The 17,763-nt window shown below is 36.1% G+C and overlaps 2 protein-coding genes across 3 annotated transcripts; both read left to right on the top strand.

Annotated features, from left to right (window-relative positions):
- Positions 1-3,980: 3,980 nt before the first annotated feature.
- Positions 3,981-6,211, top strand: LOC144852004 (F-box only protein 48-like). The gene is made up of 3 exons (XM_078709680.1): positions 3,981-4,103; positions 4,650-4,891; positions 5,418-6,211. The coding sequence occupies exons 2-3, from the start codon at positions 4,682-4,684 to the stop codon at positions 5,577-5,579; spliced, it is 372 nt and encodes a 123-aa protein (XP_078565806.1). The 5' UTR covers positions 3,981-4,103; positions 4,650-4,681; the 3' UTR covers positions 5,580-6,211.
- Positions 6,212-8,313: 2,102 nt separating this feature from the next.
- On the top strand, positions 8,314-16,949 carry LOC144852505 (methyltransferase-like protein 27). 2 transcript variants are annotated; one of them, XM_078710348.1, is made up of 6 exons: positions 8,314-8,444; positions 13,874-14,021; positions 14,322-14,444; positions 14,751-14,886; positions 15,890-15,982; positions 16,743-16,949. In XM_078710348.1, exons 2-6 carry the CDS (start codon positions 13,875-13,877, stop codon positions 16,928-16,930), a joined length of 687 nt encoding a protein of 228 aa, XP_078566474.1. In that variant the 5' UTR covers positions 8,314-8,444; position 13,874; the 3' UTR covers positions 16,931-16,949. The 2 variants fall into 2 exon arrangements, with proteins under 2 accessions (XP_078566474.1, XP_078566473.1); XM_078710347.1 differs by having other exon boundaries at positions 8,427-8,486.
- Positions 16,950-17,763: the final 814 nt, after the last annotated feature.

The following is a 17,763-nucleotide window of genomic DNA, read 5'->3' on the forward strand; positions in this document are numbered from 1 at the left end:
CATAGTTGATTTCTACCCGTCAATAACCATTGACCTACTTAAAAAAGCCCTTGAATTCGCATCCGAGTTTGAAGCAATCTCCGATGAAGAAACAAATATTATCATCCAAGCGAAAAAGTCACTCCTTTTCCATGATAACGCTACATGGTGCAAAAAAGGAACTGAAAACCAACCTGTGTTTGACGTCACAATGGGAAGCTTTGACGGTGCTGAAACCTGTGAAATCGTAGGTACATATCTTTTGTCGCAACTGTCTAACAAACATGGCAACCAAATTGGTCTATACCGCGACGATGGCCTAGCTACGTTTCGCGAATCAGCCAAAACAATTGAGCTAATCAAGAAAGATATTTGTAAGGTTTTCCAGGAGAACAACCTCAAGCTAACAATTGATGCTAACAAGAAAATAGTCAATTATTTGGATGTAACGTTCGACCTAAGGACAGGGATCTTCCGACCTTTCACTAAGCCTAATAACAAACCAACCTACGTGCACCATGACAGCAACCATCCTCCATCTATTATCCGCAACATCCCACTTGCTATAAATAGACGCCTTTCTGACATCTCATCAGACAAAGATACATTCCATGCATCTGCACCCCTGTACCAGGATGCCCTCAAAGAAAGCGGATATAATCATCAACTTGAGTTCAATGCTGAACAGCAGAAGCCCAAAAAATCGCGTACCAGAAACATAATTTGGTTTAACCCACCATTCAGCAAAAACGTAGCAACCAACATCGGCCACAAGTTTTTAGCTATAGTAGAAGATTGTTTTCCTGCCGGCAACAAGCTCAGAAAAATATTTAACAGAAATACCTTGAAACTAAGCTACAGTTGCATGCCGAGCGTAGACAAAGTAATTAACGCACACAACAAATATGTGATAGCCAAAGAAAAGTCTACTGAAACCAACGCGAAAACAAGCGGATGTAACTGCCGCAATCCCAATGAATGCCCGCTCCCAGGTAACTGCCTAACAAAAGGTGTAGTTTACCAAGCTACAGTAAAGAGAGAAGATTCATCAAAAGAAGAAACATATGTCGGACTAACTGAAAACCAGTTTAAAACCAGATACAGAAACCATACGTCTTCATTCCGAAACGAAAAACTAAGAAACGCAACGGAACTCAGTAAATATATATGGACACTTAAAGACTCTAAAACAAATTACTCAATTAAATGGAAAATTATAAAGAAATGCAAACCTTACTCAAATATTAACAAAAGATGTAATTTATGTATATATGAAAAGTATATTATTATATGTCAACCAGAGCTATGCTCACTGAACCGTAAGAACGAGTTAGTCTCTACTTGTAGACATAGGAAAAAATTCTTACTAAATTGCAGATCCAAATAGTTTATCTGAATCTAAAACAATAGGCTATTGTATACGACTTCCTGATGACTCACTTCAAAGCACTATGAGTTGGGATCCAGTCAAGTCGCCCCATCGCAAAGTCGCCTCATACAAAGTCGCCCAATACAAAGTCGCCCCATCGCAAAGTCGCCCCAAAACAAAGTCGCCCCGGCACAGTCGCCCCATCGCAAAGTCGCCCCATTACAAAGTCGCCCCAACGCAAAGTCGCCCCATCGCAAAGTCGCCCCACCGCAAAGTCGCCCCATCGCAAAGTCGCCCACGGTTTTATTTCTGTATGATTATGAAGCGCCGCCGCTAGTAGTACGCTGTTTTAATCATATCGGTTGCGTTTGATATCGATTGCGTTGTTACTTTGGTCGCGCTAAATGTCGCATACATTATAATGTTTATCCTATTATATACATAATTTGTGTTTTAATTTTTATTTTACAGGTTTTAATGGAGTGATGTGCTTTTAAAAATCATTAAAAAAATACTCCCTTGTTTGAAAGTTCTAAAAAGATTATCCCTGATTTATAGTTTCGAAAATGTTAATTTAATATGATTTTAAAATTAGTTACCAGAGCCACAATTACGAATCTTTCTTCAACCTACGCGTGGATACCAGCTCAATTTTTAGGATAATATAATAAATGTATAAATGTGTAGTAGGCCTTCGTATAGATTTACAGTAGTTAAAACAATAACAGTGTTGTAAGACAATGAGTGTTATAGGCTACTTGATCATTTTGCATTTATTGACAAGTTATGTGTCTTAATTTTATGACTTTTCAAAATGAAGAAAAAAAAAAAATATTTCATCGCCGATATGATTGTTTTACATGCAGGTATTTTAGTAAAATTTAAAACGCTACATATTGACCATGGAAAAACCATCGTACAGTATCGTGTGCGTGTTTTTTAAAAAGGGGAATCCCCGACGGTCAGCAGAAAGACGTAGCAGCTGTGAGGAAACAGATACCAGAAGGCGCAGCTCCGATTGGTTTCAGAGTTTCAGATGGCGAGTCGCCTTTTATTCAACAGCACAATGATCATTTTACTGAAGAAATTCTTTTCAACCCTTTTGGTTATAGAACATTCTAATTATCATGCCTAATAAATATCCTCATATCGGGTGTTTATTTAATTTTAAATTAAACAAGACAGAGACACGGAGTAATACGTACACGGACGTACGACGAATACACACACGCACGTCATCATTTACGACATATAGTGGTGATATGATGCAATTTTATAATGGATATAATGATGGGATTGCCTTTCAAGGCTTACAATCAATGTTCATTGTAATACTATGTATATAATAGTAAACTGAATGTTTATAAATAAATTGTTTTACGTAATTTGTTGCATATAAAATAAAAGACACAGACGCAGCCTACGTTTCCTATAAAATATTTCACATTTAAATAATTATGTAATGTTAAATGACATTACATTATGCTGGATAATACTATAATCTTAAACTATGTTTACAAATTGTCATTTTTTAAGGCACACATCTTTCTCATCATACTGACCTGTAAAATAAAAACAAAAATCAATTATTAATATAGGCCTAATAATAATAAATATTCATCGACCAAAGTAAAAATAATCTAGATAGTATAACATCATTTTATCGCGACCAAAATTAAACGCGACCGATTTCGAACGCGACTGATATCATCGTAAAACTCCGGCGGGGTTTCCCCATCTTCAGATGATGCGTTGTAGTGCGACAACGGCGGAGTATTACGGGGGTTTCCCTCTGGTAAGCTAGCACGTTAGTGCGACCGCGGAGTGATTAGTCGGGGTTTCCTCTCTGATGATCAGGGTGCGTGACGATCGTGTAACCTGAGACTACATGGCGGGACTTCCCCTTTTATGCATACACGTTCCGTGTTATTTTGTGTATCATTGCGACATTTTACGCACTTGTAAACTATTTTTTAACGTTTTGGGGCGACTTTGCGATAGGGCGACTTTGTGATGGGGCGACTTTGCGATGGGGCGACTTTGCGTTGGGGCGACTTTGCGTTGGGGCGACTTTGCGATGGGGCGACTGTGTCGGGGCGACTTTGTTTTGGGGCGACTTTGCGATGGGGCGACTGTGTAAGGGGCGACTTTGTATGGGGCGACTTTGCGATGGGGCGACTTGACTAGCATCCTATGAGACAACTGTGTCACTTATGTTTTACATTTCACCTGAAGAGTGCGGCCAGCTACATGCTGGTCGTACGAAACAAATTTGTAGTGATTAAAACAATGAAGTAACCAAGTTTTCTGCTGTTATTTTATTTATTTATTTATGCTCTACCTTGGTATTGAGCACTCTATCCCTAACGGTCTGATAATTTCAACCTGAATATATATCATATATATATATATCTAAATTTACCGAAATAGACATTGCTAAGACGGTTTGATAAATAAGCTTAAGTTCAGCTTAAGCAACGATAATATTTTTATATTATAAGCAAATATTGATAATGACAACCCTAATTTTTAGCACAATTGCTGATTTCACAACAGATGCTGTAATGCCGTTTTGGCGTGCCATGAATATTAGAACTCGTTGTTTGTTGTTTGTTTATAGAAACATCCGGGATGTCAAAATGGGCGTGTGACGTCGCGTTTAAATGCCAAGAGATGATGATGTGGGATTTCCCCTCGTCGTAAGATAAATAGGTTTCTCTAGATAAATGACCATCTATGTAGAATGGAAATTGTGGTGAGTTTTGCCTAATTAATACTTATTAATAAGCTAGGCCTAGCAAGGTCAGGTATAGCTAGGCCTAGACTAGCCTTACTTACTAGCTATAGGCCTAGGCCTAGTTTAGTAAGGTCGGGCCCGGCTGATAGAGCGACTATAATAGGCTAGCCCATACATAGTACTGTAGGTAGGTCAGCAGCTGCTACTACTATGTAGGGTGTCCCTATGCAGGTAGGCCTAGGCCAGACTTAGAAAGCCTACTACTATGTGGAAACATCTTGACGTCTTATTATAGTTAGTAATACATTTTTTTGTATTGGATGATGTTTCATTAGAGTACATTTTTGTTTATGAGGAATTTCCTTCCTTCCACATAAAGAAGCAACTTGCTGGTTAAGTTGTTATTGTTAGTGGAAGGTTTAAACAACTCCCTGGTTTAAATTAAGAGCTTATTTTAGGAAACAATGATTAATTTTTTAATTATTATTCAGCCTTGATACTTACTGTTATACTTTTATTTTGAAATAGGGCAAACTATCATTTACAGTATTCTTTAAATTTTAGATTTGTGGTTGTTTTGATAAAACAATTCAATAATGGATTTCATAGATGTGCTTCCTCCTGAGATGATTTGCAATATACTACTGAACCTGGACTCAAGAAGCATGTGCAGCATGTCTGAATCCTGTAAGATATTGCATGACATGGTTGAGACTGATTGGCTCTGGATGAAGTTGTGTAGCAACCATTGTGATACATCTAATCAACTGTTTCTCAGTGACCGAAGTCAAGGTTTGTCTTGGAAAGTAAGGGAATGATTTTTGCAACTGAAATTGTCTTAATATACAAAATAATGAATGTTTATGAGTTGGATGCTGAGAATATTTCATGAGTTGAAAAATTGACTGCTGTATATTTAATGAGGCGGAGCCAAGTATAGAACTCAAACAATTTTTCGTAAATAAAATATTCTCTCCACACAATGAATACAAGACATTCATTATTTTGTTTTATAACAAACCTAATTTTTTTTCACTTTATTCATCGTAAATTATTGACAAACGCTAGGCTGGGAAACTAGGCTAAAATAGGCAGTACTCCAACTTCAGATGCTGGGAAGAACAGTTATAGGGGGTAATATTTTAGGGGGTGGTGTCAGGATACTATGAATGGTGGTTAGCCATGCATACAGTATAGCTACATCCTAATAATATTAAAGTTATATCTAATAGTCATGATCACCACCACTAGAGGGAAGTGCAACAAACATTGCACTGCATATCTAAAATGAGTTAATTTCAACCATAATAATTTTCATTTTTATTTTTTCAGGAAACTTATATACGCAATGTTGGCTGTAATCTGATAAGGAGGAAATGGAAGCATGGACTTTTCAGCAATATTACTTGCTATGAAGATCTTCCATCGCAAGTGTTCTGTCAAATGGACCGAGAAACATGGGGGGAAATACTAGAATTAGAGTTAACAAGATAGAGATGGCAAACTGTAGGAATAGTGTTTCATACAGAAGATCACTAAAATGTGTAAAGAATGAAAGAAAACAAGATGACTGGATTTTATCAAAGATATGAAGTTCTTGGTGGTTTGGATGTGTTGCTACTATTCCCTGGGTTCAAATACTGTCAAATTTATTGTTTCATTTTTAACTATAATCCCAAAAACTTTCAAGACGTTGTTTGTGTAGCACATGTTATGTCCTGTAAAACAGATTGCTGCTTCTCTTGAGGACAGACAGCGTAATGCAACATAAAATACATTTCATCGGTTGCAATATTCTTATTCAATATATATATACTTCAATATTTTATTTTATTCTTCAATTGCACATTTTAAATTATGCTATACTGTTGCTATAATAGTATTTTTAAATCAAGGAATTATAATAGTTTATAAAAATGTATAAGAAAATGTATATTATTTAACTCATTTAGAAAAAAAGAACTTAAAATAGCTCTTAAATTTACCACTAAATTGTTAATGTAAAAACATATATTTATATATTATTATATTGTAAATATAAATAGTTTTGAGATGCAATATGCAGTGATGCATATGGTTTTATAAAATATGATTTTTAATATAATAGAACTAAAATACAAGTGTATATATTATCATATATTATCAGAGAATTTTAATAGTTAAAACTATTAAACTATTATAAATTATCATTTCTTATTTTATATATTCATTTTTCTAATTTATTTTATCAAATTGAAAAAAATCATCATCATATAAATTTTCGTTTATAGTGAACGACACATTTGTCCTTCACTATAAACGAAAATTTGGTTTCATATCTTGTTTTATTTATAGTATGTGCACTTTAATCAAGGCAATCTAACAACTTGCCTGGCTATAATACAGTACTTATAATAAAGTATTGTAGTTATAATGTATAACTAATATTTTAATTTGCAATTTATTATTTGATTATAAACAGATATACTCTTGACTCGACTCTTTGTGCGCGCGTGGTGAACCGTTTATAATCGCGCACCTCTACAAAAAGACCACCATCTCTATTAAGGGACCGCTTCTCATAATCGACCACCTCTCTTAAAAACGATTAACATATCTTGCATGGGACCACCTCTCAATATCGACCATATTTCATAACACCTCTGGTAAGCGACCACCTCTCCTAAAGGACCACCTTCTCTCATAAGGCACTGCTTTTAATAATCGACCGTGGCTCGTAAGCGAGAACCTAGCTCTCTCCTAACGACCATTAGGCCTACCTCTCGTAAGCGACCAACTATTTAAAAGTACCACCACCTCTCGTAAAGCCACCACCTCTTGTAAGGGTCAAAGTCTAATAGACCACCTCTCGTAATCATATCTTAATAATAACCACCACCTCTTTTAAACGACCACCTTCTCTCATAATTGACTACCTCTCTTAACGACCACCACATCTGATGATACCATCTCTTTTATATTTATATTACTGTATATTTATATTTTATTAATTTCGGCAAACACAGTTATACAGACATAAATCAGCCGGTAGCCCATTCCACATACGAATAAATCGAATTGGAATACAATATTTTTTGCTATCGGTTTTAGATATGAGATGTTTGAAAGTTAAAACATTCAAATGCCTGCTGTCAATAATCAGCGTATTTAAAATCAAACAATTCTGTTTCTTGTATAAAATATTTAAAACAAAAATAAAAGTGAAATAATTGCTTTTAGATTCAATAGTGTTTGATTTAAGTACAAGTAATCTGTCTGCATAAGACGGTTCCAAAATTCGCTGGTGAAGTATAAATCTGCTAGCTCTTCTTTGAATCTTCTCTATCTTATCTATGTGAAATTTTCAGTAATGATACCAGATTGGAGAACAGTATTGGACATGAGGCAAAACAAGAGATTATTTACATTATTATTAGAGTTGCAGCAGGACTGAAGTAGAACATCCGGTTGCAATGGATCGAAAACCCAGCATCTTATTGCATTTTAATGAAACCTTGTCCACTTGATGTGACCAAGACAAATCATGAGATATTACAACTCCAAGTAAAGTAATATCCTTAACATTTGAAAGCAAATTTCCATCAATTTGATGGAGTAGAAGGAACGATCGCCTTCTCGACAATGTTAGCACTTGGCCATCACTTCTCGTAAGCGCAACCTCTCTTAACAAGCACTATAACCCCTCTATTTAGTGACCACCTCTGTTAAAGAAGACCACCTCTCGTAAGACCATCTTTTTTAAAGGACCACCTCGCGTAGAGATGGTTGTCGATAATGAAGCGGTCCTTATAATTATGAGAGGAGGCGGTCATTTACGAGAGGTGGTCGATTAAGACGCGGTCCCTTAAGAGAGCGGGTGGTCGTTTATGAGATGTGGTCGTTTTAGGTAATCGATTATAAGAAGCGGTCTCTTAAGGGAGGTGGCCGCTTTTTGAAAGTAGGTCACTTACGAGAGGTGGATGTAAAGATGCATTTGCACATGATTAGACACTAAAATATACTGTATAACATCATTTCTACATTTGCTGGTAATACTATTATAAACATTATCTTGAAGAAATTTCCGTTACTACATTAGCCGTTGACTGTTCTACATTAGCTGGTGTACTACATAAGCTGTTGGTGTTTCTACATTTGCTGGCCATACTATATTATAAACATTATCTTGAGGAAATTTCCGTTACTACTGTACTTAGCCGCTGACTGTTCTACACAGCTGGAGTTTTTACAGGCCCTCTAGGAAGGAGGAGAATTATATGATACCCCATTTTGGCTACCATCTAATACCCGATTATTCTGAAACCTTATGCAGGTTTAAGCTGCTACAGCTGTAGTACATCAACATTCAACATAAGCTAAGTATGTTTTAGATCAATGACATATCATTCCATGATACACTAGGTAATTGAGTAATTGTACATTCGTATACAATAGAACAGTTGAAGGCTTGTCAGTAATACCTCAGTGGTACTGAGGTTTGTTGTTCGGGTGGTTCAGCGGTGTGTACAACGGCTGCTGCAGTTACCGATCACCCTGGCTGCTGGTAAGCAATGCCTCGTCTGTTGTTTTGTTCGATATTTTCTATGATAAATACATGGGGAGTAGGCCTACATAAAGACAAATTCCGACTCGTAGCTGGCCTACTTGCCTTGGTGATTAATGGTAGTACGTTCACATCTATAGATATCTATTTATTCGATTGTAGGCTTAGGTTAGGTTTTGTGTGAAGGTCAGAAGGTTAAAATACATAACCTCGTACGATTGATGTAGGCGATAATATGATCTGCCCATGAAATTATACCTCCATGATCTGCCATTAACTGCTACCCAAGTCGATAAAAGTTCAATAAAAGTGAACGCTGTTCATTACTTTTTCTTATGAATAAACATTAACATTATATTCGAAATAGATTATATTTCAAGGCTCGCTGAATTGTCTGGCCAACTCTAAAGTGATTTCAAGATAGCCATTACATATTGAATTGTAGTAATACAGGCTGGAAGCCTAATCTGTTGTGAAGAAAAAAAAACACAATCATGTCCGGCGAGCGATATTTCTTTTTGTACAAAGCTGGGGACCCCTCGTGAAACGTCACAAAATAAACATGAATATTCATTAGACATATCCATAATAAGGTGTGACGTAAGAATTGAGCTAACTACAATTCGCTAAAGCAAACGATTTTAGTCTGTGTAGTCGAGTGGATAAGACTATGAACTTTACATGTCGATGTATGGGGTTCGACTCCCATGAGCTACTTATTTTACTTTATAGTGAGAGAGAGATTATTTAGAGGGTTATGTTTAGTTATATTTAGGAAGTAATTCGGCTATCTTATACATGGGGTCCCCAACTTATGTACGAAAAAAAAAAATCGCCTACATGCGTACCATTTCAGATATCATGGATCACAGACCCTTCTGAGACTGCAGCTGTAGGCTAATAACTTCTGTTACTTACCAGCAAAAATAGTAATAGCTTTGATTGATTAATAATTCTATAATAAAATATGATTATATCAACGTAAGATGAAGCGGCTGACTTACCGTATTGAACTTAACTGTATATCCGGCATCCCCATAAGGCTATAGCTAATGGGCGTAAGGCTAATCACCTTTCCCTGACAGCTGTTGCAACCAGCTGGAAGGGCAGTCTATGAAGTGTATAGATCCTGACCAGTTGATGACTATCCCCTACACGTCAGACAGCCAGACATACTGAATGTAAATGGAGGATACAGTACTTGTGCTCCGACAATTCCATGCCCAGATCGGAATATAAGAGCAATTATATATTTGACCTCCTCTGTCTGTCTGTGCCAAATTCTGATAAGTTAGTATCACATCGTGACATAAACCATCACGGAATAGGGAAGAAAAAAGTCTCCTGTTGACCCTTTGTGCGGAGAGACAACTGGTAATTACTAACACATTGTACAACCTGGAGTCATCTCCGTTGGCAACAAGTAGATTTTGTCATCATCAGACAACGCGATTTTCATGTCAAGCATCAACTTGCCATTCAGACTAGCATACATTAAACTATTAACATACGTTAACATTTGAACGGCAAAAATGATTATACCATCCTATGACAATGACATGAAGTAAATGTTTAGAGTTATGAATTGTGTCTATTTTGTTTCATACAGTACACAGTATTTTTACAGAATACACTGTATATATTATATACAGTGTAGCATAGAAGAAATTGTGAGACCCATCTTTTATTCTAATTTTTAACATGATGACGTCATCAAAATGAAACATGAAGGTAACAATTTTAGAGCATAATTATCTGAATAATTACATTCTTAAAAAGTAAGATGCGCGCTCTTTTAAACGCGACAAACATTTACGAACGAGATGAAAATCCGACTTTTTTAATTCAACTGGCCATATGATGACGTCATGACATCAGATAGACAAATCTGTATATGAATTCATATCTACAATTCATCAGCTTCCATAATAAGTTTAAATCACGTGGGTCACTTTTCATTCCGAGGAGCTATAACAGGTTAAAATATAACGTATCGATGAAATTAAGTAAATCACGTTATTCTATTTTTTATATGATGGCGTAGTAAACATTAAAATTGTTTTAACTCATGTGAAAGAAAATTGATTTAGCAAGAACATATTAAAATCTAGGAAAAAATGGGGAACGCATTAGCGCAATGCGCTCTATTAAATGGGATTACTTAATACAAAAGAGAAACAAATTAAAATTCGCGTGGCCATATGGTGACATCCTGTAGGTACAAATTGTACATGAATTGATATCTACAACTCATTAGCTTCTATAATACATTTATAAAAATGGTGTAACCGGCCATCCTGAGGAGCTATAACTGATTAAAAATAGGTATATTTTTGCACAAATTTGCAGTAAATTACCTTAGCACACGATTATTAAAGTTTAACATGCACGTGCGTCTTTATTTTGCAATTAAAGTTCATCAAAATAAATGAAATCTACTACAGGTGGTATGAAAAATAAAATTCAATTGCAATAACCATTTTGTACGAGCTGTGCGCAAAACGCAAACAATATAGAAAACTCTGAAATGCTCAAAATGACCTAAAATGTACGCGAAATTGATTAGAAATTAGACAATTTTCCGTATTTTTTGCGTAGCATGCTATTTTTATCATGTCAAAATTTGCTCTATATTATGAAATACACTTTTGTTTATAAGTTTCACAGAAAAATGAATTTTTGTTCAGAATTTATGATCAACCATAACATTTCATAAAATCGCGCGTAACTTACGCTGCGCGACTCTAAAGTCATATAACAAAGTTTCTTGCACATTTACAGTTAGAGGTCAATCTTCTGACAAAATTCATAGAAAGAAAGACGAATAAGATAGAAAAAAGATCCTGACAATAACCAGGGGTTATCCGCCAAGATAAGAGATATGGCAATGCCTTAAAATTTGGGTCAATATATGGTACTTACGGTAATTTTCTTTCATAAATACTTAGAGTAATTAGGAATGTTTCATCATCAACTAAATTGAGGAGGATTATCAACAGAATTCTTATTATAATTAACAAATTCAACAAAGTTCTTATATGAATCATTTTTAACACAGTTCAATAACTTCCTGTTAAAAGTAACATTAACATTGGTCAATAGAAAAATATCACTTAAATTTGGACATATTAAATTAAAAAAGAATAAAAATAGATATAACAAGCACGAATGTGCAATACTCGGGGTACAGCGAAAGAAGCTGTAATGACGTCATAAGACCGGATGTAAAGTCACATACACATCAATAACCGCGCTACCAAATACGGCTATACGGTACCATCTTCGAGACGTGATGTGGCTGCATCCGGTATGAAATTAAACAATGCCATATAGATGGCTGCAGTCGCGTGCTCATTAGGTTTACCGACCGACCGACCAACTTACCAACTGACCGAAATTACTGAACATGTTTAAAAATGTTGAAATGTAATTTCGAGTTGAAAAGTAAGTCAAGAAAACAGAAATCGGGCAAAAAGAGTGCGCAATAACATTTAACGCGCACTCATGGCAATTTTGTAAACGCTTAAAATTGCCTGAAACGTACTCTTATTTCATCGAAAATAAATTTTGAAATTTTTAAGCGCGCGTACGCATGCGTTACATGCGCTACGCACGTAATTGTATTGCCATATGATGATTTATGCCATGAAATTTATGAGTACCAAATTTTATTTAATTGTGATTCATGGTTGTGAAGATATGATTACAAACGTGATTTCGTTAAATCGTGCGTAGACCGCGTAATTTTTTATTGCGCGCCGTGAAAACATAACCACATCGATTCCTGGCCATAAGGAATATACTGTGAAAAATTTACATAGCTAGATTAAACTGATATCAAGATAAGGTCAGAAAGCGATAAAACGCATAGTGATACCGGACCGACAGACAGACCGACCGACAGACCGACCGACCGACATAGCGAACTATAGAGTCGCGTCCACGCGACCAAAAATCCGGCTCTATAGCTTTGAGGACATGTCCCTGTAGTATATTCATGCTAAATCCGAGCTCAATACTACAACGAATAAGGGAGGAGTAGTACTTTATAAATCGCACTTTTTGCTCAATAGTGTCCGGATGGAAGAAGAAGACGAAAAGATGAGAGAGTCCTAGACTCAGGTACCCCGAGTAATAAAACGAGATATACTCTATATCATATTACGTATACAGGATATTTCACCATAAAGTTAAAGAAAAATTGGTTTCACCAGGGCTCGAACCGAGACCTTCTGTGTGTTAAGCAATCTTGACAACCACTACACTACGAAACCACTTACACTAAAAATGTGGGTTACAGAAAGTTTTTTAATCCATTTAAATTACAAATAAATATGGTAATAAGCACAAAGCAAAATAAACATGTGTAAAAGTGATAATTACCGATTACACAAAATAAGTATTTAAAAAAATAATAAAAATAAGATATACTGTATAATTATCATATTGCGTATACAGTACTTTTCACCATAGTTTAAAAAAAAAGGTTTCGCCCGGGCTCGAACCAGGTACCTTCTGCGTGTTAACGTGATAACCACTACGCCAAGAAGCCGCATATAACTACATAACGCTGTGGTGTGTGTCACACATTGTTAACAAATTAATTAACAAAAAAGCACGAATGTGCGTATACTCGGGGTACAGCAAATGAAGCTGCAATGACGTCATAAGACGGGATGTGACGTCACATACACATCAATAACCTACCAAATACGGCTATATGGTACCATCTTCGAGACGTCATATGGCTGCATCCGGTTTGAAATTTAAAAATCCGGCTCTATAGATTTGAGGACATGTCCCTGTAGTATATTCATGCCAAATCCCAGCTCAATACTACAACTAATAAGGGAGGAGTAGTACTTTAAAATCGCACTTTTTACTCAATAGTGTCCAGATGGAGGAGGAGGAGGAGGAGAAAATGAGTAAGTCTTAGACTCGGGTACCCCGAGTAAAAAGAATCGCGTATGGGCTTGTTTAACCACAGCATGAAGCACCAGTCTGCGTCATTTGGTACTTAAACAGAAATTCAATATAATGTCTGTCTTGCACTGTAATCTGGAAAAGTAATATTTTTTCAATAAAAAAACATGTTGGAACTTAAAAATAAAACATTAAACTAGATTGCTATAAGGAATCAAAATGAATGTCGAAATGTCTGGTCGGTGAAATGTTCGGTTGGCGAAAAGTCTGTCGACGAAGTGGCGTTCCGTTGTAACCTTAATTTTATTTATGTTCTTTGTAGGATGTCGTCTGAGCCTGCGCCGTACGGACAGTATGAAGATATCAACGCAGACAATAGACCGTCTCGCTTCAATAAGTGTTTGGCAGATAGCATCAGTACGACTGATCGGATTGCACACTACGACACATGGGCAAAGACATATGACGAGGTTAGAATTGCGATAAAGGGCAAAAACAACACTTTTTAAACGCGCGAGTAAATGTGTTTAAAGCCTGTTTTCCATTAGCGAATATAATCACGCTAATCAAACATTACTTACAAACGTTTCTAGTTCTGATCATAATTGCGCATTTTTCATATCAGAGATCCATGATCTGAATGGGTTGTTTCTTAACGCTTAGAGGATGAACGTTTCGCATGTCTGAAATCCTGTAAAGTTTTTTTACTATGGAAATTGGAGTAATTGCATATACATTTTAGATTGATATTAAACATTTTCTTTTTCAAGGATATGAGGTCATACGGTTTCACTGGACCAGAAATAGCCGTTGAATATATGAAGAGGTATTTTACAAATACCAACGCCAAATATTTGGATTGTGGAGCCGGTACTGGACTTTTAGGTGTACACGTAGGTTATTGTTACTCGGATTCATTAAAAAAAACACTATCATAACAATAGAAATTTTGAGATAATCTCCTACAACCGACAGCGTTTTTATATTTGATTTTCGACTCATTTTTAATTTATTTTATTTCATCAAACCCAACAGCAACGAAAGTTGCCACTTAAAGGTATGAAACAGAACAGATACAGTAAATACTATATAAAGCAAACTTAAAAAAATAAAAAAAATATGTTAAATTAGCCTCTTGAGCACAATGGATGGTACAAGGATTAGCATTATCAATTTGTTTCTATTTCGTTTTCGACTAGATTAAGGAGTTGGGGTACACAGACTTCCACGCACTAGATGCATCCAGCGTGGCACTGGAGAAGGCAAAATCCAGACAAGCATATACTAAATTTATTGAAGAATTCATTACTACAGGGAAACTTGGCATAGAAACAGGTATGACAGTGCTGGAGGGTGAAGGGCTGAGGCCTTTACTTGTTGTGTAGTACTGATGATTTTACCAGAATGAAACAGCTTCTAGCGTCGGACATAGCGCTCGCAAAGAGACATAGTTAGTTAGTTTTTAGCTTGAATGAATGCGTGAATGGCATGGCTCTAGCTAGGCCTAAAAGAGGACGGGATCGCAGTCCCTATGTTTAAATACAAGGTGCATTTATTTATTTCAATTGTTAGAAGAAATAATGGTATCAGTTAATATTTAGTTTGTAGCCTAGTTTTTTTTCAACAGTTGTATTTGTAGTCAAGTTGGGCCTTATTTATTCTAGCCTTTGCTCTAGCTAGGCCTAAAAGAGGACGGGATCGCAGTCCCTATGTTTAAATACAAGGTGCATTTATTTATTTCATTTCATAGAAAAAAATAATGGTATCAGTTAATATTTAGTTTGTAGCCTAGTTTTTTTTTCAACAGTTGTATATGTAGTCAAGTTAGGCCTTATTTATTCTAGGCTTTTTTGTTGTTGAAATCCATCTCACACATTGACTATGACCAACTGTTCAGACACACATTCTTTTAGCGTCGTACGCTAAAACGGTCTAACGCCATGGGTCTGAACAGGGCCATAGTGTCCCCTACGTCTGCACATGGAGAAATAAGTTAAGAAGGAGTAACATCAATCATAGCCTACATCAAATGAACAGACCTCCTCTCCGCTAATTGAATTATATTACTGTTACGTAACATTTAATTGACGCTGATTTGTCACGTGTCAAATCTGAGCATACGATATCCATTGTTTTGCTTGTGACGCGTCATCACTCGAGACTCGACCAAACGGACGGTTCAGCGAGGGCCCACGCGGTGCTGTGACTGCCTTGTTTTTTATCACACAACGTTCTCGAAAACGTAAATTTTTGTTTGCGCTTTAAAATCATCAATAATTAATTTGTATGTAAATTTCTGTCGTTTTCTATCTGCATTTTCTACGTTTTTGGTCTTTAGATACATATGATGGTTTGGTGTGTTGTGGTTGTTTTGTTCCCGGGCATTTAGAACCAGATTGTGTTGAAGATTGGTGCCGTATTGTTAAACCAGGTAGGCGTGACACGATTATTATTTTATTTTTTATGGCCGATGTCTGTCATTCATCTGGATTGATGAAACTAAGCCAGGACTGTTTAAAACACCTTTGGCCGGTCCTACCATTGACCAAGGGCTTCTCTCGTCCCGGGCCCATCTTGACCAGAAAAGAGGCATAAGCCAATGCGGCCATAAGAGTCAGCAGCGCTGATTTCAAATGCCTAATGTGACCCCAGCACCATATACAGCACCCAATATTGCCAGATGGTCTCCCATCCAGCTCTACCGACCCAACGTTAACTTCGGTGATCTCACGAAAAGAAGAACCGGTGTTTCAACGTGGTAAGGCCGCATACACGATACACGATATATTTATTCTCACCTTTGGAAAATACAAAAGTAATTTTTTTTTCTGATGCTAAAACAAGTAAAACGATTACTTAAAAAAGTAGATATGGTGTGGATTTAACATAAATTTTGTAACAATAAACGTAACCACCAAATGACCACGTAAAATAAGGTCCAGCTTTGATTTTATTAGAATTTGGAAAATTATTACTAAAAATACATACAAAGTGATAATATTAACTACTGACATTTACAAATGAATCTATATTAGATTTTCCAATAATGCCCAAAAATTGAGTGAACGTTACCGGTCGACCACAGGTGTTTCTGCCAATAAACGAATTGTTCAACGAAGTGCTTTATGTTGGTATCGAGCTTTGCTCCATTTCTTAATGATTTATCTAAACAGTTTTTTCTCGCTTTTTAGGTGGTATTGTATTCATTGTAATGAACCAACGATGGCTATCGCAAGAACCAGCTTACAACGAAGGCAAACTTGAGGCTGCTTTCCAGAAACGTGTCGACGAAGGCAAATGGGAGTTAGTTGTTAGAGAACAGAGAGATAAATATTTTACAAATGATGTAGCAGAAGTGTTTGTTTTCAAAATAAAATAACTACATAGACACACCTACACAGGGTCGTCAAATCGAAAGCCCCTAATATATAGCATTTCCGTACATATTATACAGTACAATTTAACTTGTACAACACTATACTTAAATTCTATAAAAGTCATTTAAAACCATGTATAAAATAGTTTATGTAATAAAGTAATTAACAGTTCTTTAGAATATAATTATATGTTATTATATACACCCTTTAAATGTAGGCCTATTTTTGGTGATCGATTTCCGTCAGTGATAAAACGTTTTTGTTTGGGTAATTATAATGTTTAAAGTGATTTAAAATTATACACTATGGAAATGCATTTCCATGTACGTCACATAACCGACCCGGGTTTAAGTAGGCAACGTTGTGCCTCAGTAGATGACCTAACCAGCTAATTACCAGGCACGACAAAATTAAATCTTATAAAGGAACTTAGCTTTAGGACGTTTCCGGAACAATATAATCAAATATAAAAATCGCATATTTCATTATACGCCTAAACAGCGGTCGTAAGAAAATGAACTTTCCGTGGTCCAATTTTGATGACAACATTAAAGGCAGTTGTTCATAAAAATGTTTGTTGTCGATTAATCCTCGACGCATATACATCATGTCAATAGAGAGACTGACATTAGACTGTGCATACGAGATACATAAGTACAGTATCGTTGTGATTGATTTAGGATATTACCATTGATTTGCAACTTCCTATAGAGGGCCACGGTGTTAATAGAGATTGTTTGAACTTTATTGACAGAGCATTGTCCCCACTCCGAAACCTTGTTTAGCTGCAGCACTGACTGGGTGTGATAAACATCATTTCTTCAACATAAGCTAA

Source organism: Antedon bifida, chromosome 9 (genome assembly GCF_963402885.1).
Source record: "Antedon bifida chromosome 9, ecAntBifi1.1, whole genome shotgun sequence".
Lineage (NCBI taxonomy): Eukaryota > Metazoa > Echinodermata > Crinoidea > Comatulida > Antedonidae > Antedon > Antedon bifida.